General features: G+C 32.1%; 3 protein-coding genes across 11 annotated transcripts; 2 read left to right on the top strand and 1 right to left on the bottom strand.

Moving 5' to 3' along the window:
* Nucleotides 1-375: 375 nt before the first annotated feature.
* Nucleotides 376-3,298, top strand: LOC114176552. Of its 3 annotated transcripts, none has more exons than XM_028061622.1 (8): nt 376-624; nt 754-872; nt 1,001-1,083; nt 1,280-1,401; nt 1,804-1,968; nt 2,212-2,305; nt 2,808-3,009; nt 3,102-3,298. In XM_028061622.1, exons 1-7 carry the CDS (start codon nt 609-611, stop codon nt 3,007-3,009), a joined length of 801 nt encoding a protein of 266 aa, XP_027917423.1. In that variant the 5' UTR covers nt 376-608; the 3' UTR covers nt 3,102-3,298. The 3 variants fall into 3 exon arrangements, with proteins under 3 accessions (XP_027917423.1, XP_027917424.1, XP_027917425.1); XM_028061623.1 differs by having other exon boundaries at nt 407-624; nt 765-872; nt 982-1,083; XM_028061624.1 differs by having other exon boundaries at nt 410-624; nt 765-872.
* A 1,021-nt stretch (nt 3,299-4,319) lies between these two features.
* Nucleotides 4,320-8,615, top strand: LOC114177960. Of its 5 annotated transcripts, none has more exons than XM_028063584.1 (8): nt 4,320-4,436; nt 5,121-5,239; nt 5,391-5,473; nt 5,658-5,746; nt 6,687-6,854; nt 7,217-7,310; nt 7,920-8,121; nt 8,227-8,615. In XM_028063584.1, exons 1-7 carry the CDS (start codon nt 4,409-4,411, stop codon nt 8,119-8,121), a joined length of 783 nt encoding a protein of 260 aa, XP_027919385.1. In that variant the 5' UTR covers nt 4,320-4,408; the 3' UTR covers nt 8,227-8,615. The 5 variants fall into 5 exon arrangements, with proteins under 5 accessions (XP_027919385.1, XP_027919384.1, XP_027919386.1 ...); XM_028063583.1 differs by having other exon boundaries at nt 5,658-5,773; XM_028063585.1 differs by having other exon boundaries at nt 5,658-5,779; nt 7,920-7,981; nt 8,237-8,615.
* Nucleotides 8,616-8,985: 370 nt separating this feature from the next.
* Nucleotides 8,986-14,063, bottom strand: LOC114177959 (CRM-domain containing factor CFM3, chloroplastic/mitochondrial). 3 transcript variants are annotated; one of them, XM_028063579.1, is made up of 9 exons: nt 13,195-14,062; nt 12,271-12,745; nt 12,061-12,191; nt 10,513-10,863; nt 10,276-10,432; nt 9,879-10,174; nt 9,738-9,797; nt 9,554-9,646; nt 8,986-9,416 (listed from the first exon to the last, which is right to left on the bottom strand). In XM_028063579.1, the coding sequence occupies exons 1-9, from the start codon at nt 14,008-14,010 to the stop codon at nt 9,345-9,347; spliced, it is 2,451 nt and encodes an 816-aa protein (XP_027919380.1). In that variant the 5' UTR covers nt 14,011-14,062; the 3' UTR covers nt 8,986-9,344. The 3 variants fall into 3 exon arrangements, 1 of the variants encoding a protein (XP_027919380.1); XR_003603250.1 differs by lacking the exons at nt 8,986-9,416; nt 9,554-9,646 and having other exon boundaries at nt 9,879-10,196; nt 13,195-14,063; XR_003603251.1 differs by lacking the exons at nt 8,986-9,416; nt 9,554-9,646 and having other exon boundaries at nt 9,879-10,193; nt 13,195-14,063.
* Nucleotides 14,064-21,427: the final 7,364 nt, after the last annotated feature.

Raw genomic sequence — 21,427 nt, 5'->3', positions numbered from 1 at the left:
CAGAAATATTTATTTTAAATTTAAACAAAATAGCCCAATGCGCATTGGAAAAATTCTATTTGATTTTGTTTTAATTATGTTATCTGTGTATTAACTTTGTTAATGAAAAATACAATGAATAATTTTTTTAACAACTTTTCTTCGAACATTCTTCACTTTGTTTTTTTGTTGAAATTAATGTTATTCAAATGGGATCAGTAATTAATGTTCCAAGAAGTGAATGATTGAACCGTTAGAATAGTTTAACTGAAGTACATGAACCTGTTATAAGTAATCTGCCAATATTATATGTAACTGATCCTGTTTAAATGTCAAATTGATTAAAAATCATTAGTTTTGGTGTTGAATTTAATATCTATGTAAGCAACCCTTGATATATTTAAACCAACAAAGAGGGAATCTTGATTAAATTTTACGATATTAGTTAAAGTTTTAATTTTTACAAAAGAGGGAGTAATATTGGATAATTTGTCCTCTCAGATTAAGGGGACGATTCCATCAGACAAGAATATCCACAACATTACACACAGAGGTTGAATTATAAACTCAAATTCAAGAGAGGTTTCGCAAGCAAGCATGCGAGCAACTTCGCATCCCAGAACTTGAAGATGGCACAAAACCCATGTGAGTTATTTCTTTTGAATTTGATTTTATAAGAGCTTGATGTTCAGAGTTCTTGGGTTTTCTTTAACTCTTCAAGAACTCCTTTTTACATAATTTACAAAGAAAACACTGTTGAAGTATTTTTCTCAGCATTTCTGCAGCAGAAAGTCATAATACAGAATAAGTATGGCTATAAACTAGTGGGCATCTTACATGACTCTGGAACCGAAGAGATTGTTCTCCTATGCCATGGGGGTCGAGCTTCCAAGGTTACTTTTCCTGTTTTGTAAATTATGAACTCACAATTTTTTTTATTATGATGCAAATGTTATTAGAAATTAATATAAAAGCCTTGATTCAGTTTCTGTCGTTGTTTAGTTATTTTTTCTATCTCCAGGAAAACTTTATCATGACAAATCTTGCAGCTGCTCTAGAGAATGCAGGAATCGGTTCTTTCCGGTTTGACTTCACTGGAAATGGGTAAATTTCTCGTTTTACAGATCAAAACCAAGAGCATATTATTCTTATATTCTCGGTGTTCAATTCAACATATACAACCACTTGTTCCTTCCTCCATTTCTTCTATGTTATATTAATCTTCTGCTATCTAATCCTGACTATTACTGTTTCTGTTTAACTGTTTCATTTTGATTTAGCTGTTGAGTTTTCCTTCCAGGGAAAGTGAAGGTTCATTTGAGATTGGTGGTTTCTGGAGGGAAGCTGATGATATACATGCTGTAGCCCAACATTTTCTCAAAGCAAACCGGAAAGTTATTGCTATTGTTGGCCACAGTAAAGGTTTGTTGTATTGATGTAATTAAACCATGCCTGCATGTGTTTATATTTCATACTCTCAATAAAAAACTGTTTCTTAATCTACTGAGCTAGTCTGCAGAAGTTCCAAAATGAAACTTGAGTCGGTTTTAAAGAGGATTTATAAGAAATTTTATTACTGGCCTTCAACTGTAATTTGAAGTCTACTGTGATGGCTGTGTTAATCTGTATCCATTAGAAAGGAACAAATACTTGTCAAGTTGCTGCATATTTGTGATAGGGCTTAAAACATTATTTCATCCCTTCGCAAAACTTGCCAAGATCTTCTACCAGTATAAAGAAGTCAACAAATTCAGTCACTATGTGAATTAGAGAGTTTGTATGCATGTTGAAATTGTTCTGAATGGTTTATGTATATTGGTGCAGGAGCTAGTGCAGCCATTCTTTATGCATCAAAATATCATGATGTTAAAACAATTGTGAACCTCTCTGGAACTCATGATTTGAAGGTAGGCCTTGTAAGTCGTTATGGAAAAGAAATTTTGGAAAGAATCAGGAAGGAAGGTTTCGTTGAGTTGAAGGAAGCACCAGGTAACTTATCACTAAATCAGCCATTTATTTCAGTACTTATATTGATGCAGAGGTGTGCTTCTAAAAGATAGTTTTGAGAAATCTGGGCTTCATATACTTGTTTCTATGCTTTTATTTTGCTATTTGTTGCATTTTCTAAAATGTTGTGTTTTTCCTCTTCACTCTTTTTCAAAACAAAACTTCGTTCTTCAAACCAATTGGAGCTCTTTCTTTTGGTCTCCGATCTTTGATACAATGTGGCAGGAGGCATCAATTATCGTATAACTGAGGAAAGTTTGAAGGATCGGTTAAACATAAGTATGCTTGAAGAATGTCTGCATATTGACAAAGAATGCAGGTCACACTCTTCTTCAACCTTTCATCTTCATTGCAGAGTTTTATTATAATGTCAAGAGCAGGCCTCTGCCAAATTTTAAAATTAAACAAAATCCTCATTACTCAGTTCATGTTATAAATTTTGATTTGAAAGATTTTTGTAAGTTAACAATGAGGAATAAATATGAAAAATAACGAAATAGTTTTTGTGAGGATGATAGTGATTCAATCTAAATTTACTATGTTATATCGTTCTTAAAGTGGTCGTTTGCATGACTTGTCTACATTCATGTTACCTCATCACCAATCAGTAATAGAGACCATTTTCAAAAAAAGAAAAAGAAAGAACGTTGTGAAATTTGTGAGGAAAATTGATATTAGTATATATGTTTATGTTTATATGGAGTATGGACTAGTAATTAGGAATGTATTTAAAGAACTGGAACATTAATTTGTGAGGAAAATTGATAGTTGTCATTTGTGAAGTTGTGAAATTTCCATAATGATTTGTAGATAAATGACAGGGTCTTCACAGTTCATGGTGGTGCAGACATCCTAGTCCCAGTTGTGGCTGCACTTGAGTTTGACAAGATCCTTCCCAATCACAAGTTTCGTATCATAGAGGGAGCTGATCATGTATATAGTGATCACCAAGATGAATTAGCCTCACTTGTTGTAAACTTCATAAAGGAAACCTTGAACAAGGATAAAGGTTCATCTAGCTAGGTATCTATCTATCTATCTTTGTTTTGAACTCAACATTTTATGTTGGACATTCGTTTATCTAATGATATATATATTCATGGTTGATGTTGCAGTGTCAAGCTAGTTCAATCCGTCACTGATAAGCAAATTTTCTGCTATGGATGAACCTGCCTATGATGTTCCACAACACGTGTTGAACTTTTCTGGATTCTACTTGTTGAATTAGTGAATCTCTCATCATGGTTAAAATAATGGAGAGTGGAATATCTTCCTATGTTACTAAATTAATTATTTAAAAGATCAATTTAAACATTAGTTCCTTTAATAATCAAAACTTTAATAGTACATGTTTGTGTCAAATTTAGAATTTAATTTATAAACCAATTATAATATTTTATCTATAATAGAAATTATTTTTAGATACTAATATATAAATTAGGTAGTATAGTGATTAGTTATTTTTTATTTTTAAAATTGGTTGTTATTTAAGGATTTCTTTGTAGGGTGCCTTTGTTTGTATTAGAAAAACATTGGTGATTTATTTGAAAAATTTGTTAAGAGGTGGTTTGTTTGAAAAATAAAAATTGTTTAAAGGTGATTTAAAAAGTAAAAATTGATATGTATTTATGTATGGTAAAAGAAAAGCTTTTTTACTTATAAAAAAACTAGAGACTACTTTTTTTTTTCTACTTTTTTCCTAAAAGTACACCCAAATAATTTTAAAATTATTATAAGTTATTATTTTATTTTTAAAAAATCAGAAGAAAAAAAACAAACGTACCGAATTTTACATATTTGATGACAACATTGAGCAATTTCAACGGACTGAATTCAAACTACTACCACTATGAAATACTAGCTGTAAAAAAAACTCTTCCAAATGTTATGATTACTTTAATTAGCATTAAATTAAGTTTGAATTCTTTTGTAATCGATTGTTTAAGGTATGATATTAGCAAGTAAGTCTAGTACGTACGTATTATTCTAATTTAAATAATAATAATAATAATAATAATAATAATAATAATAATAATAATAATAATAATAATAGTTTCAGTTTAAGAAGAATATAATTTTTTTTAAAGTACAATGGGTAACATTCGAGGAGAAATCTAATATTAGAGAAATAAAAATATTTGAAATTGAAATTTGGGGTGTTTTGATTTAACACTTAACAATGGTAAAGTAGCAAAGCATACAATAAAATTATTCTTTCACTGAAAGAGAAAATGAAAATTTACAGTATAAAAATTTATTTAAAACATAAAATAGTTTATATCATTAAGAATAATATATATATAGAAAGAGATGACATGGCATTTCCTGCCACACTCAGAAATAGAATTATTGAAAGTGCGACTTTCAACTAAAATATTCATCAGACTTTTCGCAAACTGGTTGACGTTTCCACAACTTGAAGATGGCCGAAGATGCCCAAAAAAACCCTTGTGAGTTATTTATATGACTTCCCATAACCAATCGTTTATTTCTTTCACTGCAAAAAGTACATAATATAAGTCAACCTCATTAGTCATTTTAAGTGTGTTGTCTGACTGAAATGCTTCTAAAATTGTTCATAGGTTCTGTATATTATGTTTGGATTATGTTCTGCACTTTTTTAAGTTAGCAGTTTCTAGTTTCTTGATTGAATAGAAACTAGAATAGTTTGTTCCGGAGGAGTTCCAGAGTTTATATCCAAAGTTTGTGGGTAGTTGTAAGATGTTGGGAACAGCATATTTAACTGCCCTGTTCTGTCTTCATTTTTTGCTATCCCCATCAAATAGAGTGTTGCCAAATCTTGCCTACTCTGAAGATTCTAAATCCAGTTTTGAATTTTATCTCTCCATATTATATAAATGTAATTTATTTTATGTTCTCTTTAACTGTATTACACAAAGTTTACCTCATAAACAGGGTTTCATATTCCATGAGATTTATAATGTTTTTTCCTATGTACATGGAAATCACATGAAATGGAAGTATCCAAATCGGCATACGAAAAGTATTGTATAACGGTGCTGAGAATTTCAGAAGCATTTATTGCTGTATTTAAAATGAAACCTAAGTAGCATACTGAATATTCAACCAATGTATAAAGAATTTGACTTCAAACTGTTGAGTTATTTTCTCAGCATTTCAGCAGCAAAGAGTCATAATCCCGAACAAACATGGCAATAAACTAGTGGGCATACTACATGAATCTGGAACCCAAGAGATTGTTATCCTATGCCATGGTCTTCGTGCTTCCAAGGTTACTTTCCTGTTTTATAAATTATGAACCCGCCATTTTTTGTTGTAATGCATAAGTTATTCGAAATGAATATGACATCTGATTCCATAGACCATGTACACATAAATACCCGGATTCAGTTTCATTGTTAATTAATTTTTCTTATCTCCAGGAAAACTTTATCATGACAAATCTAGCTGCTGCTCTTGACAATGCAGGAATCAGTTCTTTCCGGTTTGACTTCACTGGAAATGGGTAAATTTCTTGTTACAAAATCAAAACCGTGAACTTGTTTATGTTTGTAATTTTGATCATCAAAAGATAGAACCACTAGTTCCTCCGTTTATGCCATGTTCTATGAAACTTCTGATACCTAATCCTGACCATTAGTATTGCTTAACTGTTTCATTTTGATTTAGTTGTTGAGGTTTACTTGTAGGGAAAGTGAAGGTTCATTTGAGTTTGGTAGCTACTGGAGGGAAGCTGAGGATATACGTGCTGTAGCTCAACACTTTCAAGAAACAAACCGTACAGTTATTGCAATTGTTGGGCACAGTAAAGGTTTGTTGTATTATATTGATTTCCATACATGCATATGTAATTCTACGAAATGACAAGTTGCGTAGTAACAAATTGATTTTGTCAATATTTTTTTAGTAACCATGATATAAGTAATTTCTGATCAACAACGATTTGGCTGGGCAGAAATCTCAGAATGAAGCAATAGGACAAGAACAGCACAGATTCTTTCATAAATAATATTTTTTTCCTATCTGTAGATTATTACTCACTGTCACTGAAAATAAAAGCATGTCTGTATGCATTTATAGTTCATACTATGAATAAAACACTGTCTCTTAATCTACTGAGCTTTTCAGCAGAAGTACTAAAATGAGAAATTTTATCTTGGTATGTTTAAAGAGGATTTGTGAGAAATTTTATCACTTGCCTTAAACTGTAAAGTCAAGTTTACTGTGATGTCTGTGTTAATCTGTATCCACTGGATAGGAATAAATACATATTTGTGCTTGGTTTTAAAACAATATTTCATGCCTAGGAAAAAATTGATAACATCTTCCATGGATGCGTGGTTTTGGAGTTTTTGTTAGACTTGAGATCAACACGCTGAACTCCTAATATTAATGGAGAATATTTTATCTTAAGCTAAATTTGAGTACAAGCATCAGCAAAAGCAAGGTTTCCACCTACATGGCGTTTCTTCCTTCAAAACACCAGAAAAAATATCATCTTAACTGCCTTCTACAAATCTGTTACACACTATAACTGTCATACCTTATGCAGTATTATAACTACCTAGTTTAAAACTTAGTTAGCCTCAATTTCTCTATAATATGAGAAGTATGGATTCAAGCACATAAAGGACAAATCAAAGAATTCTGTCACTGTAGATTAGAAAGTTTATATGTATGTTAAAATTGTTCTGAGTAGTTTATGTATATTGGTGCAGGAGCTAATGCAGCGCTTCTTTATGCATCAAAATATCATGACACTAAAACAATTGTCAACCTATCTGGTAGCCCTGATTTGAAGATAGGCCTTGAATTTCGTTTTGGCAAAGATTTTATGGAAAGACTCAGGAAGGAAGGTTTCATTGAGTTAAAGGCAGAGTCAGCAGGTAATCCAACCACTTGATCAGCCATGTGTTAAAACAATCAAATGTTTAAATTCAAATTGGTGTGGAGGCATGCTTTTCGAAGATGATTTTTGTGAAATCTCAGGTCCATATAGTTGTTTCTCTACTTTAAACTTGCTATTAGTTGCTTTTGCTGAAATGAGCTAGCCCAGAGCCTTTCCTCGATTTTGTTTTCCTCTAGTAAGCTTCTTTCTTTTTTCTTCCAATCTTAGTCTTATCATCTTTCTTTGCCATAACTCTTCTTTTAAATATGAAATAACATATGCACCAATGTTTGCGTGTGCGTTTGTATATATAGGTTCTCTTCTGTTCTTGAGGATATCACATGACATCTGCTCTTGTAGGAGGTATTGATCATCGTGTAACTGAAGAAAGTTTGAAGGATCGGTTAAACATAATTATGCTTGAAGAATGCCTGCGTATTGACAAAGAATGCAGGTGAAGAAAAAACTGTCTGATAGTTCTCCCTTCTTCCTTTAATTCTTCGTTAAAGAATTTCACTATAATGATCTATACAGCGGAATTATATTTTGACATCAGAAGTTTTTTTTTTTTTTTTGTATTTTTACGCTTGAAGGTATATGTGAAAATATTACAAGCGTTAACTCTTGAAACTTAGTGGAGGAGATCATATTTATACGTACCTTCTTTTCTGGTGAATATCTTTATATGTAATTGATGCTTAGTATTAAATATAGTGAAAATAGGTTTGAGATTAGTCTCCTTTGTATAGAAAATACACATAGAGTACTATATTTATAACAAAGGAAGTATGAGCTAAATCCAAAATACACATAAAAAATAATAACAAAGAAACTGAAGATCAAGATAAAGATAAGTATATATCTAACACTTAGCAAATGCCTCCAAAATTTATGACATGTCTGTGTCTCCATTGATTATGGACTAGAAGTTCGGAATATAGCTATTATCAAGGAAGGGAATTTAGAGAAATTCAACTTGAATTATAGTATTTTTGTGTGAAAATGGACAGTTTTTAATGAGGTTAATGAAATTTCCATAATGCATGGATGCATAATATGACAGGGTCTTTACCGTTCATGGTGGAAGAGACACCCTAATCCCGGTTGTAGCTGCACTTGAGTTTGGTAAGGTTCTACCTAATCACAAGTTACACATCATAGAAGGAGCTGATCATGTATATACTGATCATCAAGCTGAGTTAGCGTCCTTTGTGGTGCATGTTATAAAGGAAACCTTGCAAATGGACCTTCTTAATGCTACTTAGGTATCTATCTACCTACCTTGGCCTGAATAATAATTTTTTATATTTTAAAATTTTTAGTTTTTTCTAAAAGAATATAATGGTGATGATCAATCTTACTGCTTTTAGCATTCTGCAGGTCCCTGATGGACACATCCTTCATGACGCACTATCGTAATTTGCCGCGTGGTACATTTGAGGACTCTGGTCATGGTGGAGAGGCTTTAGTTTTATTCAATAAGAGAACCATTGCACAACGTGGCAGTAATATTTATAGACAAATGTTAACTAGTATCTTGAGTTTTAGTTAGGGAATAAAAGAAATTAAAAGTTTCTATTTTAAATTACCATTAATTAATGCATTTCTTTTGAAATCTTCAATGTGAATTACAATAAAACTTTATGATTTTAAATTTCTAACCTTGTACCTTATTTGTGTGTAGGTATGTTAAATGGGAAATAAGGTCGAGGATAGTCATTATACTTTTACCATATCATGTTGAAGTATTATGTTATTATTTTGTGAATTATACCATAGTTGAGGATGTATGACATTCATTACCAACTCGAGAAACAAGAATGAAAGGAAGACATTCGATTAATTAAATTATAGGTTTGTATAACGATACAAATAATGAAAGCTTTATTAATTTAATCTTGATTTATAGGAGTAAAATATGATAAAAACAAAATACTTGTATACAAAAATATACTAATCAAAATCATAAAATGAATTCTATTTTTTAATTTAATGAAATACTAGTTCTTATAATCTCACACATATATGATATATACAAGTTTGGTATTAATCTAAAGAATATAAATGTGGACTCCTACTCAAACTGGTCAATAGTTAAGGATGGAGGTCAAATATAAATTACAACAGACTTTTGACCCCAAAAAATTATTATTTTGTGGAATAACAGTTCTAAACAAATCCTCTTATGGTACACTGAAAGGTCATACTACCCTAATGGAATTAACCATTATCAAACTCGTGTAATGGAATTGACATTCATACAACTGAATTAACCATTTCACATGATGTTATAGGAAGCCTACCATTTCCAGGTAAGATAGAATTCCCGCATAAATGGTGCTCACAATGGGGCAGCAATAATAATCTGTGCGGCCTGCTACTATCTTCAAAAATATTTCAGTGAGGGGTGAGAAGCTTAAGCGTCGGTGCTTCACATTTTTCTTCACCTTCTTCGTCACCTATTGCAATGCAGTGCTAGTTTACCTAGTTAAGTATTTTGACGTTTCTTATCCTCATCATCACTGTCATCTTCACTAAAACAAATCTCACTCCATTCAATCTATTTTACCAAAGAAAGTAGCGTGGCACAAACATAAGAAAAGAGTACAGTTAGTCACTTCTTATGGGTACTTCTAAAATTGCTATTGGCTTTAAATACAAGTATTTGGTATTTCTTTGCTGAAAGAAAATATTTACCTCTTCCAAGTCATTGTCGGAGGAAACAGGATTGTCCAGTGTTGAGTGCAGAGTTTTGCTATCATCAATCTCCTTCCCGTTCTTCATATCCTCCTGAAATCAGCAACAAAAACTTCAGAAAGAACTTATAAACTAGTTAAAATAAGCAACAGCAGGAACACATAAAAGTGATATAAAATCATACCAGCTCAGATTTCAGCAACCCAATTATCTCCTCTAAGTCTAGGATATGATGTTTAAGAGCCTGGATATATTACAGACTTTATGAGATAAAAGTACAAGTAAAGATCCAAGTTTACCACAAGTCAAGTCATTGCTTTACTACCTCACGTCTTTGAAGCTCAATAGATCGAGCCATTGCCTGTCTTCGTGTTAACATGTTTTTGGGTCTCACAACATATGGACTTTGATAGTTCTTCCCACGATACACAATAATGATATGGTGACCTCTGTTGTCCTTATCTACAGATACTAGCACCCCTCCACTCTCAGCTTCTAAAGATGTTGCCATATGCTTGACTTGGGCTGCATTTCTTCCTTTCAGAATTAGCTTTACCACCTCACGATATTTCCAGTGTAGGTGCATGTTTTCTATGGTGCCAGCATAAACATCTCGCCTCCCTGAAATAAAAATTCCATGCTTCTAACCTTTCTTGTGTAAGCCATTAAACCTTATACAAAAACAGCCAATCACAAAGCTATAATAAATTTGTTCGTCTTACCTAAAAGTAAATATGGTTTCATGCTCATACCAATCTTCCTAAATAAAAATCTCTCTTCATTAGTTAATGTTTCCAAATCAGTAGGAATGTCAGCTGGGTCCATATCACGCTGAACTTTTTCTAAAGCCTTCTCAGCCTTCTTGAACTTTGCCTTTGCCTACGACCATCAAAAGTTAGATAGATTTAGTAACAGATCAGTTTTGGTAAGTTATTTCACTTGATACCTTCAAAACTTACTAAAGCTAGTCTCTTCTCATGGTTTTTTATTAAAGCAGAAAGTTTACTCATGGCAGAATCTCTCAACATGTTCTCAATTTCTTGCTTATTCGGTTGGTGTCCCCAGTTGGAGGTTGCAGCCCTAGTCTCAGCAAGGGTGCCAGCAATTAATGGCACTTGAGCAGCTTTGGTTTTTGACACAGCAATAGATGAAGCAATTTGCCGTGCTTTCTCTTCCTCTTCTTGTTGGAGGAGGGTTTCTTTATGTCTCTCATTCAGTGTATTTGTGACAGCAGGAGGCAAGAAGTCATTGCCTCTGTAAAGTACAATATATTCTTTATTTCTGGAAAGTAGAGTTCCCCCAGTCAATTTCTGCATGCATGATAAGGAATAATTAATTCACTTGAATATGGCAGAGGGAAAATTTGGAACCAGAGCAGCTGTTAAGTTATACAAGTGTCAAATTCTAACAATCCGTACAACTTATCTTAACATATATGCTGGTAAGCCTACAAAAAGTGTAATCCGTGAGCATTACAATAAATGCAGGCAGTCTTTAGATTATTAAGAGCGTGAATTTTTTTCTACAATCCGGAATTATTTAAAGAAAAAATAGAGTGGGCCAAAAGGCAAGAATGTCAATTGCAGATAACCACTTGTGGTACAAACCTTAACAACTTGACTCCTTGAATTTATGGAAACCCAAAAGGGAATTTTCTGCACGTGCACAAAAAATTTACAGTAACGTGCAAGGTTTGGTAAATTCAAGGAGTTGAGTAGCTGGATTTGAACCATGGGATAGTTTTCTGCATTTACATGGAAGGATGTGTGTGCATTTTAGCTCCAGTGATGGTATAGAGAGAACAATAATTCCAATGTATCTGATCCAAAACAAAGGCAAAATGCCATGAAAATCACACATATCCAATCGTTCAGTCTCCACTGATGAAAACCATCCGATTTTAGCAAATTAAATGAAGAGGACATATAGCAAACGCATGTCTAGCGATTAACTACAAAATGAAGACATGTAGCACTTTCCTTGTTTTATGGACTTCAAATGAAAATCCCAACTGAGGAAATGTTAACAAACTTATCAGTCTTATGATACAATACGGTTATTTTATCACAGAAAGATGTCATGGTCATTGGTTAATTATTTAGTCAACTCACCTGCACCTGTCATTTCCTATTAACTCATTATTAAGTGGGTGGCGTAGTCACTCAGGCAATTCCCTAAACTTTAAATTCATTTGTTTGTAGAGCAAAGGTTAAGAAACAAAAGAAACATTTAGAGAAAATTTAACGGTTGTTTGACCTTTACTGTTTCAGGATGAAAATAAAAAAATGCAGACTTTCTTTAAGTCACCACGACATGCCTCACTTTTAATGGGTTTAGAATCATATTCTCATTCCCAATGTTTCCTTAATGAAAAACACTGATTTTGATACTTTCTTTAATGTTTTCTAAATGTAGATTTATATACTTTCTTTTGCACAATAAAATTTAACTTCAACTAAATCTAACAGTAGTATTGAAACAATTTCAGCTCTGTTTATGAGAAGTACCACAAGTTCTTCAGCCATCCTGTCATTATTTGTAAAGGGCACACCTCGTTTGATGGCAATTTTTGCAATAGCACTCGTTTCCCACAGCTTGACCACAGCACTAGCTAGACCTTGTAAATCTCTGTTTCTGCCTGCAGCAGTAAACAGATAGTATCGGTTGGAAAGAGATGTTTGCAAGACATGAATTTAACTAGATAGTTTCTCGCATACCAAGGGCAAAGTGTGGAGCTGTTGTTCTTGCAAGCCTACGGAAGTTGGTCATTTCCCTGTTAGTTAAACAAGGCCGTAATCCATAGGGAAGGAGTCTGAATGGGGTCTTATATCCTGGAACCACAGCAGGCAACAAGTCCGCATCAACTGGCAATGGTTGCCGGCCTGTCCAATCTATGAAACGTGGACCCAATTCATCTAACAAATGGTTGAGGTCACACATTTCCATCAATTCTGTTTCACTCATGTCCTTCAAGCACTCTTCGGAGTCTCGGAATGACTCTGTTCCAACTGTTTCTCGGACGCTTGCTTCACCACTATTTCCACTTCCAACATGTAGTGAGTTATCCACAGCATTCTCCTTCGCATCATTCACTTTCTTATACAACTCAACGCAGGGAAGCTTGTATGTCATACCCCGATACAATACTATGGAACTGCCAGATCGCCATATCACTATGCCCCCAATTTTACTCTGATCAAGCACGAACAGCATTGAGAAAAAAGTATAATAAGTAGCAGTTGAAACCAATAGAAGATAAAAGACAATCCATAAGCTAGAAGAATGCTACCAATGCACTCTTACTATTAATTGAAGGATATAGCCTATTTACAGAGTCTTGTCTTGTTCATAACTTATGACTAGAGAGTGTGTTAGAGACTGTTTATCTGACAAAAACATATTACACTAAGGCCCTTGATATAAATTTCTCCATAAACATTTATTAAAAAAATAAGAAGGCAAAATACAGTGATCTTCTATAAGTTAAAATCAACTTAAGTTCAATTTATTCTACCTTTTTATGATGCTTAAAGAGAGTTTTATTCAATCAGGTCTAGATTGAAAATGAAGAGTGCATTGTCTTTTATGAGGCTTTCAAGTGAAGCATAAAGATAAGCAAAGGAATGAAAGGAGAGAAATACCTCTAGCAGTTGATGAGCCTTTTTCATGTGAGTAGAAAGAGGAATGCCAAACTTGAACTTCACAACTTCACTATCCCTCCACTTTTCGTGAACGGAAGCCACCAACTCCTGCGTGATGCCCTTCACTCCAACATTGAACCTCTCCATCATCCTCAGCGCAATCTTTCTCAGCCTCCGCAACTCATGTTCAGGAATCGTCTTCTCCGCCAGCATCGTGTTGCTTCTTTTTTTCCTCTCCCCATTCACTCTCTCTGATACATTTGAAGTCTTACGCACCGTTCCCTCTCTCTCTTCACCGCCAGAACCTTTGACACCCTCAGTGTCATTCTCCTCCTCGGAATCATAGGATTCAGAAGCAAACCGTCCATTGCTCGGGTTCACTGCTTGCGGCCACGGCGAAAATCGCCTCGGAAACTGAAAATTCGATGCTGGAGGCTTTTCCGTATTCTGCAACTTATTATGCCTTTCTTCTTTCTGTGGTTGTTGTTGTTGTTGTTGTTGTTGTTGTTCGTGTTGGCGTCGTTGTTCCTCCTCGCCTTGGGATTCTTGCCATGGAAATTTTTCTCTTTGAGACCCCAATTTATGAGACCATTTATCTTGAATTTGATGAAGGAAGCTTGGTCGGTGATTGTTCTTGTTTTTCTTCTTCACTGTCTTCACTTGTTGCTGAGTCTGAACTCCCGCTGCCTGGTTCGAACAAGAAACTCTGAATTTGATAGTGACACGAGTTTGGGGTCGGAAAAACAGAGAATGCAGAGAAGAAGAGCGACACGGTGTTGAGGATGAACAATTCAATGGAATTGGTTGAAGCGCCATGGCATAGTTACTCTATCACCTGTGCACAGAACCTCTTCAACTGTAACATACTCCGAGGATTTTTGTTTTGTGTTGTTTTGAAAAAAAAAATGTAGCCAGTTGGGCCGGCAAGCCCCGAATAAGTAGCCCATAGTTGTCACATTCGTGATAGGGCTTTTACTTCCTGCACCGCCATAGTTTCTTTAGGCACTCCCTCAAACTTAAAAAAAAAAACAGAAAGATTATTATTGAGTTATAAGAAATTGAGTGGTGCACTAGTATGAGAATCTTTGAAGGCTTGATTTAAAATTTGTGCAAAAGGAATTTTGAGAAGGAAATGATATGATTGGAGATAGTGAAAAAGAAGGGACATAAGATTTGGTTGATGGGAGAGAGTGGAGTGGTGCCAAATAAGATGCTGCCAAATTCATATGATGCAGTGCCTACAATAAATAGGTCACTGTTGGGCCTTTAAATCGTCCAAAACCAAATCCTGCTTCTTGCTTCTCCATAATCATTTTAGAAACTAATGAAAGTTGGCCCACTTATCCCAATCACATGTTATAGGATATGACTTACCATATTACTTTTTATGGAAAGATTTATACCATCTAAAACCAAAGTTTCTTCTCACAGTTTTTCATAAATAAAAACATTATTGTGATGTGATTTTTAAATTAAAATTATGTTTCACATAGACTATTCAGTAGAGCTGTCAAAGTGGATCAAAACTTATGGGTCAATATGACTCACCCTGGGTTTGGGTTGAGTTGGGTTCAAATTTTTTTACAAGTTATAGTACGGATCAATTTTTGACCCGGCCCACCAAGAACTCGGCTCATTCGAGTTAAACCTATGGTAAGTTGGGTTGACCCACAAACCCGCGTGGTGACACACATTATGTTGGATTTTGCAAGGTTGAACTATTTTTTAAACCAAACACATTGATGGGTTGACAAATAGAAACCTAGCTTCAACTAATAAAAGTATAATTAGTTTGCTGAAAAAAATATTGCATTCAATAAAAGATTGGGTAAGTCACAAAAATGTTTTGATCTTAGATAGTAATTTGTATTTTTATTTATTTATTTTGGTTTGTATTGGAGTTTAACATCATTTTGAATTATATTGAGATTGTATTCAAGTTTATTTAAATTTTAATCCGAAATATAATTTCTGACTTAAGAAAAAAATTATATGTTTTTAATTAAGTAAATTAGTGAGCCAACCCGTTTAACCCACTAACCCGTGGTGGACCGGGTTGGATTCAAATTTTTTTGGCTCACTAATAAATGAGCCGGGTTGAATTGGCCCACTAAGTGACTAACCCATGGTGGGTCAGGCGGCCCATTTTGACCGCTCTACTATTTGTTGTAATTCTCTATGTATTAGTTTTTTCTTAAAACTTATTATAATGTTAATTATATATTATCCAGAGTTAACTCATTTAAACTTTTCAAAACATAAAAATCTTCATTTTCAATTTTCTCATGTAAAATCACTTTGGTTTAAAAATGTTTTCACCACCCTCCCACACTCAAAATCTCATGTGCTTTATGCTCAACCATCAAACCATCATTTCTCTACAACTCATTCTTTAATTTTCAAGAACTAAAGATTGAACCTTTATCATTCAAGTTTTAACCCCCTTCAATATAATTTCTCTAAGGTGCAAAAAATATCTTTCCACATTTTCCTACTACAATGTTGAAAAGTCATATCCTCTTAATAATAAAGTAAAATAAGTTCATTGTGTATTTATTCTCTGATGGCTTCCAACTTTAATACACTTCAAATTATATTTAGATTTTTACTTTGAAAACAGATTTGGTGTAAGATTTTGTGTATATTTTTAACCTAACACAAGCTACTTTTTATTCATGTTTGGTTTTAAGGTGTGGAAGTATTCAAATTGAATTTGTTGTATGAAACTTTATTTTAATAAAGATATATGATATTCTAATCTTCATTTAAAGAAATAATAGAAGGTAACTTTTTTCTGATAAATGTTTTCTATTAAGTTTTACCTCAAACTTATTTTTTAACATAAAAACATTTGGACACAAATTACTTTAATTACTTCAACTTCAACTTTAAATATTTTTTTTATAAAATCATGTTTCTATAAATATTTTGTGTTTATTCACCCAAACATACTATATATGTTCTAATGTAATTTTGGAAGCAAAAATATAAAGTGAACAAATTTCAAGTGAGTTTTTAAATTTTATAAATTCAACATATTGAATTAGTCTAATGTACGTAACATACTAGATATGATGTGTAAGCTAGTGTTGACTAATCTCTTTAAAAGCAATTCCAAGATGAATCTTTATTGAATAATATTTAATCATGCCTCAAGCATTACGAAAAATAACGTGGAAAACCAAACAAGAGCCCTAATACAGTTTTTACCTAAGACTTCAAATACTCTCGAAACCCTAAAAAGGTAGAATTTGAAAATGGTTGGATTCCAACAATTGGATCGGTTAGGTAGGAACAAGTCCTAATATTCATAAAGAAAAGCTGTTCATATTATTAGTTGAAATTTATGGAAAAAAGAATCAACTTCAATATACGTATCACTTTTCATTTAATAAATATCTTAGTTTATATATTCGTTTTAATAGGGAGAAGGCATGTTTTCTAGCCGATAACTTAATTATTTATAAACTTTTCTTAATCTTATTAATTATAAATATATTTTTTAAATTAATCTTAATCATGATGTGGAAATTTAAATATGTTTTAAAACAAATGACAAATAAGATTAAGTTTATGAAAGTTTATTTATTGTTGAAAGTCTCACATTGACTAGCGATAAAACTAATTCACCAATATATAAGTGGGGTGCAATCCTCACTCTACAAGCTGACTTTGTGGGGTTGAGTTAGGCTTAAAGTTCATTTCTATCATGGTATTAAAGTCAACTTAGAGCTTATCCTATCACCCACTAATGTGAAGGAGTGTGTTGGAAGTCCCACATCGAGTAGGGATAAAGTGAATTCACAATATATAAGTGGGTGCAATCCTTATCTTACAAGCTAATTTTGTGAGGTTAAGTTAGACTTAAAACCTATTTTTAACATTTATATTTAGATTTATAGAACATAGACATTTTTTTATTTATATTTAATTTTAGAGGGAACGATATTTTCTTCCAATAGGCTATGAAAGCTTTAAGAAGAGCATTGTGTTATCTTATTTGCAAGGGTGGGAGTAGTAGTTTTTCATTAGTTGATTTTATTGAAGAAAAGAAAGTTGTTTTGAAATAATGAAGAACAACTTCAATGGATGTGATTTTTTTTTCAACTTCTAATTCTTATATAAAATTAAAAGTTCTTACGAATTGTAGCGTGTGTAAAGAAGAAGACAACGAATGAAAAACAATATTGAGTATTTAAAAGTTAGAAGAAGAAATTGATATAAAAGAGTGAAAGCTAGATATATGGTAATTTAATAGAAAAAAAATCATATATGTTATCAGTGAAATATCCTAAAAGTATAATTAAGATATTAAAAAACGTGTAAATGCAATTATGATATCTCTAGCAGGATTTAAGATATCTTTTTGAAAGGAAAATGTAGTTATTGGCCTCGCATTTCATATTCAGCCATCTGTTTGATAAAGATTGATCACATGCAATACCTTTTGTAGCCAAAATTCTTATCAACTTATGCAATCGACAAAAAGAACAGTGACTCGATCTTTCATCATCAGTGTTATCTTATCTTGCTCAGTTTCTCTACTCTTCATAATTGTAGAGAATCACAATTCATAATACATAAACTTTAAAAAGATACGCAAGTTATAACTTCAATAAGTTTGGAGAAAAACAATAGGATGCCTATAGTTTTCAACTAAGTTTGCAATGATACACTTCATGAAGAAAAAGTAATCATCAATGAAAACATAAAAATTATTCTTACGTAATATCATTTTTTTTATATTAACCAAAAAAATGTTGTAATTAACACGTAAATAAGATGATGAAAAAAAAAACACATAACCTCATTGATGGGAAAATTAAACCACAATAACTCAATCAAAAAAATATGATAATCATGACTACTTAATAAACAAAAAAAAGCTTAAATATATTACTGATCTTTAACTTTCGATGAATATTGAAATTAGTTCATTTTCAAAATTTTGGTTCAATTTAGTTTCTTGACTTTATAAATTGAAGTTGCTTATCATAAAATATGGTTTGACATATTTATGTTTCATATTAATTAAGAAACTATTATAAAATACGTTTGAAACGTTAAATAAACACAAAAAATTTAGTTAAAATGATTAAATTCACGTATTTATAAACTTGAGAACTAAATTAGGTCAAAGTTTCAAAAATAGACTAATTTTAATTTTCACTCAAAATTAAGGAACCAAAAAAATATTTTACTCATAAAAAATTAATAATAATTCAATTAGAAATATCAACCATACTTACACGTTGGCAATTGTTCTCACATTGTGAAATAAAAAAATTACAGAAACTAATAATTTGAAATTTTTAATTAATATATATATATATATATATATATATATATATATATCGAACAAGAACTTTATATTCTTGACAACTATGTTGTCTGATTGAAATAAGGTTGTCTGAATATATATGTGGTTTTGATAAAGAAAAGGTAAGATAAGGAAACATATATAGTGATCACGTGAAAAATGAAGAAGTTTGACATATGAAAGGTGGTATACATTAATTAGAAAATCTAGCATGAGTCTTGAAGAATCGATTTGCTAGCAACTCACTGTCCTCCACCATATATTTTTCATCACCATTCTCTATGTATAAGTAGCGTGGTCCACAGTTTCATGTGCTGCAAAATCCACCATCATAAATACTTTCTTTCTTTCTTTCTTTCTCAATATATAGTTACCAATGTGAATGCAGCACCCTCTTTTTTGTATTTTCAAAACCCTCCATGTTCACATGTAAAAAAAGTTACGAGAATGAAGTAAACGCAAAATGTTCATGGTTTTTGTTTCTGCTCCTACTTAATTATGATAGCATCAATTTTGTATCTTTCTCCACTCGTGCATGCGAGATCGTCTTTAGAATCTCTTGAGATGATTACCACAAATATTCTCATGCCACTTTCTTTACACATTAACCTAATAGAGTGTACTCCCTCTCGACAAAATAATTACCACACTCAGACATTTGATGTGATACCTTCAATTTTAACTTGCTCCATCCAACTTTAAAAGAAGAAAAAAAAAATGACAACCACTTTGGTTTTGTTGTATAGTTTGCAGCCTCTAATAGTTTTGAGACGCATGTAGTGATTCTAAAGTCCAGTTGAAAATGTTTGAGTGATTGGAAAGTGAGATTGTGTTCAAACTTTTTTGCTGTATTTCAACAGTTTTAGATCTTTGGTATATATTTAAAACAAAAAGCCAAAGGCTACACTCAATTTTGTGGTTGAAAAAGTATGGAAGGTGGCAAGCTCTTAGGCTCCTCCTGCGAATGGGTCCGTTCATTACTCTGTCACCAATTTCAGAGGTTCATCTATCAGTAATTTAAGGGCTGAGATTTTTATATATTAATTAATATATATTAATGTATTGATATAATGTTTGTGTTATTTTGGTTATCACTTTCCAGGCTTCGTATCTTGTTTAGCCAAAAAAACATCAAGCTTATGACAGCTGCTAATGACAACCTCATGCTACATGAAACTAAAGCTTTCTATCTACGTGAATCAATGATGTGCCTTTTAGGTATGTATATAAACTTGTTAGGAATCCAAGTGTGAGTCTAAGTCCCATATTGATCAGAAATGAGAAAGTAGAGCACTATATAAGAATAAAGACCCATAAACTCATTGCCTTAAGGTTTTGGGTTGAGAGTGGTGTCAATGTCTTATGTGGTTGGGCTCAGGTCTCATTGGTGTTGTTCTCTCCAGTAAAACCCCCTCTGTAAAACCTGACAAAACTAAACATTATTGATTTAATCGAAATTATTATTTAATAAAAGTATCAGTTTTTATTTAAAGTTAAATACGTTTTTCTTATACTCTCTTTTTTTATCAGCAAGAACACATGTATTAATAAGAGGTAATTGGGTTACCTCAACCCATAAACAATAAAAAAAATGCTATGATTTTCCTTCATCAATCTCTACATAGAGTAATATCTCACAATCATCATAAAAGAATAAAAATAAAGATTACAAGTAAAAAGCATATCCTTTATGACTATGCTTTGAATACAAAGCTTAAACGTCCTCCCCCAATAGTATCATTTATCCTGCAAAATATGAAGTCACGAATACACGCAAAAATAATGTAAAGAACTAATTTTCCAAGACTTTTGATGTAAACAAGACCAAGACTACAAGTAACAATGAATGGAATCTAACAACGTGAATACTAGAGTGTACAAATAATACCACCACTACAACAATTTATAGTTTAGACCACACTAAAATAGATAACGGCTAAATAAATGTAGCCTAAACATATAATAAACAACATTTTTATAAATGATGTATAAATATCATGAAAGTCCATGATTATGTAATTGTTGCTTTAAACTATGTGGACAAAACTAGTAAAAATGTGGTCTAAAAACATAGGTAAGGTATAAAATCAACATGTAAAATTGTTGTCTATTGTGAGAATTTTAAGCAACGGTTTTAAAAATATTATCATACTACAAACCGTTGTCTATTATCTATAGCTACACTCACCTATACCACGCCTAAAAAATTGTGGTCTAATCTTTAAACCACGGTTTTTATAATTTATATCATAATTTTATGTTGTTGTCTAAAGTGATTTTTGTTGTAGTGCACCTCTAGCCAGTGCCAGCGTACGACAATCACAGAAGCTATATCATGATGAGTCAAAAGATAATAAACCACCCAAAATTGAAACTTTTAAATCGAGAAAAAACATGTAATTGGGCTCAAACATCAATCCGATAAAAAGAATGTTGTTGATGGATACTTATTGGTGATCCAGACCCATGTTTTAGTTTGAGCCAACATAAAAATTTTCTCCATGTCTATTAATGTATTTTTAAATATAACACCATTTCTATAATTTGATCTCAGACTTTAAAAATCAATAGATACATTTCTCTTAACCAACCTATTTAAGTTAAAGTTTTTTTAATGTGTCAAATGGCATTTTAGATTGACATTCTATTTACAACATTTGACACATTTGAACTCAAATGTCAATCTCATTTCATCTGAAATATAAAGTTATTCATTTATAATGTTCAAATACTAAAATATAGAATTAAATATGTTTTTGTATCTTGACTTTCAGTAAAAATTGAAATTAGTCTCTTTTTAAAATTTTGGTCCAATTTAATTCCTCAACTTTGGAACTATGAGAATTTAGTCGTTTTAACCAAATTTTAGTAAATTTATTTAACATTTTAAATGTTTTTCATAATAATTTCTTA

The sequence above is a fragment of the Vigna unguiculata genome, chromosome 3 (genome assembly GCF_004118075.2).
Source record: "Vigna unguiculata cultivar IT97K-499-35 chromosome 3, ASM411807v1, whole genome shotgun sequence".
In the NCBI taxonomy this organism is placed as follows: domain Eukaryota; kingdom Viridiplantae; phylum Streptophyta; class Magnoliopsida; order Fabales; family Fabaceae; genus Vigna; species Vigna unguiculata.
This window is presented reverse-complemented; position numbering and strand designations above follow the sequence as displayed.

Coding starts and splice junctions, on each gene's coding strand:
- LOC114176552 (XM_028061622.1), top strand. Junction 1,402..1,803: donor TATTGTTGGCCACAGTAAAG/GTTTGTTGTATT, acceptor ATATTGGTGCAG/GAGCTAGTGCAGCCATTCTT. Junction 2,306..2,807: donor CATATTGACAAAGAATGCAG/GTCACACTCTTC, acceptor GATAAATGACAG/GGTCTTCACAGTTCATGGTG.
- LOC114177960 (XM_028063581.1), top strand. CDS start 4,409: ATGGCCGAAGATGCCCAAAAAAACCCTT. Junction 4,437..5,120: donor AGATGCCCAAAAAAACCCTT/GTGAGTTATTTA, acceptor TTATTTTCTCAG/CATTTCAGCAGCAAAGAGTC. Junction 5,240..5,390: donor ATGGTCTTCGTGCTTCCAAG/GTTACTTTCCTG, acceptor TCTTATCTCCAG/GAAAACTTTATCATGACAAA.
- LOC114177959 (XM_028063579.1), bottom strand. CDS start 14,010: ATGGCGCTTCAACCAATTCCATTGAATTGTTCATCCTCAACACCGTGT. Junction 12,192..12,270: donor AGCTCCACACTTTGCCCTTG/GTATGCGAGAAA, acceptor TTACTGCTGCAG/GCAGAAACAGAGATTTACAA. Junction 9,417..9,553: donor CCGACAATGACTTGGAAGAG/GTAAATATTTTC, acceptor TTGGTAAAATAG/ATTGAATGGAGTGAGATTTG.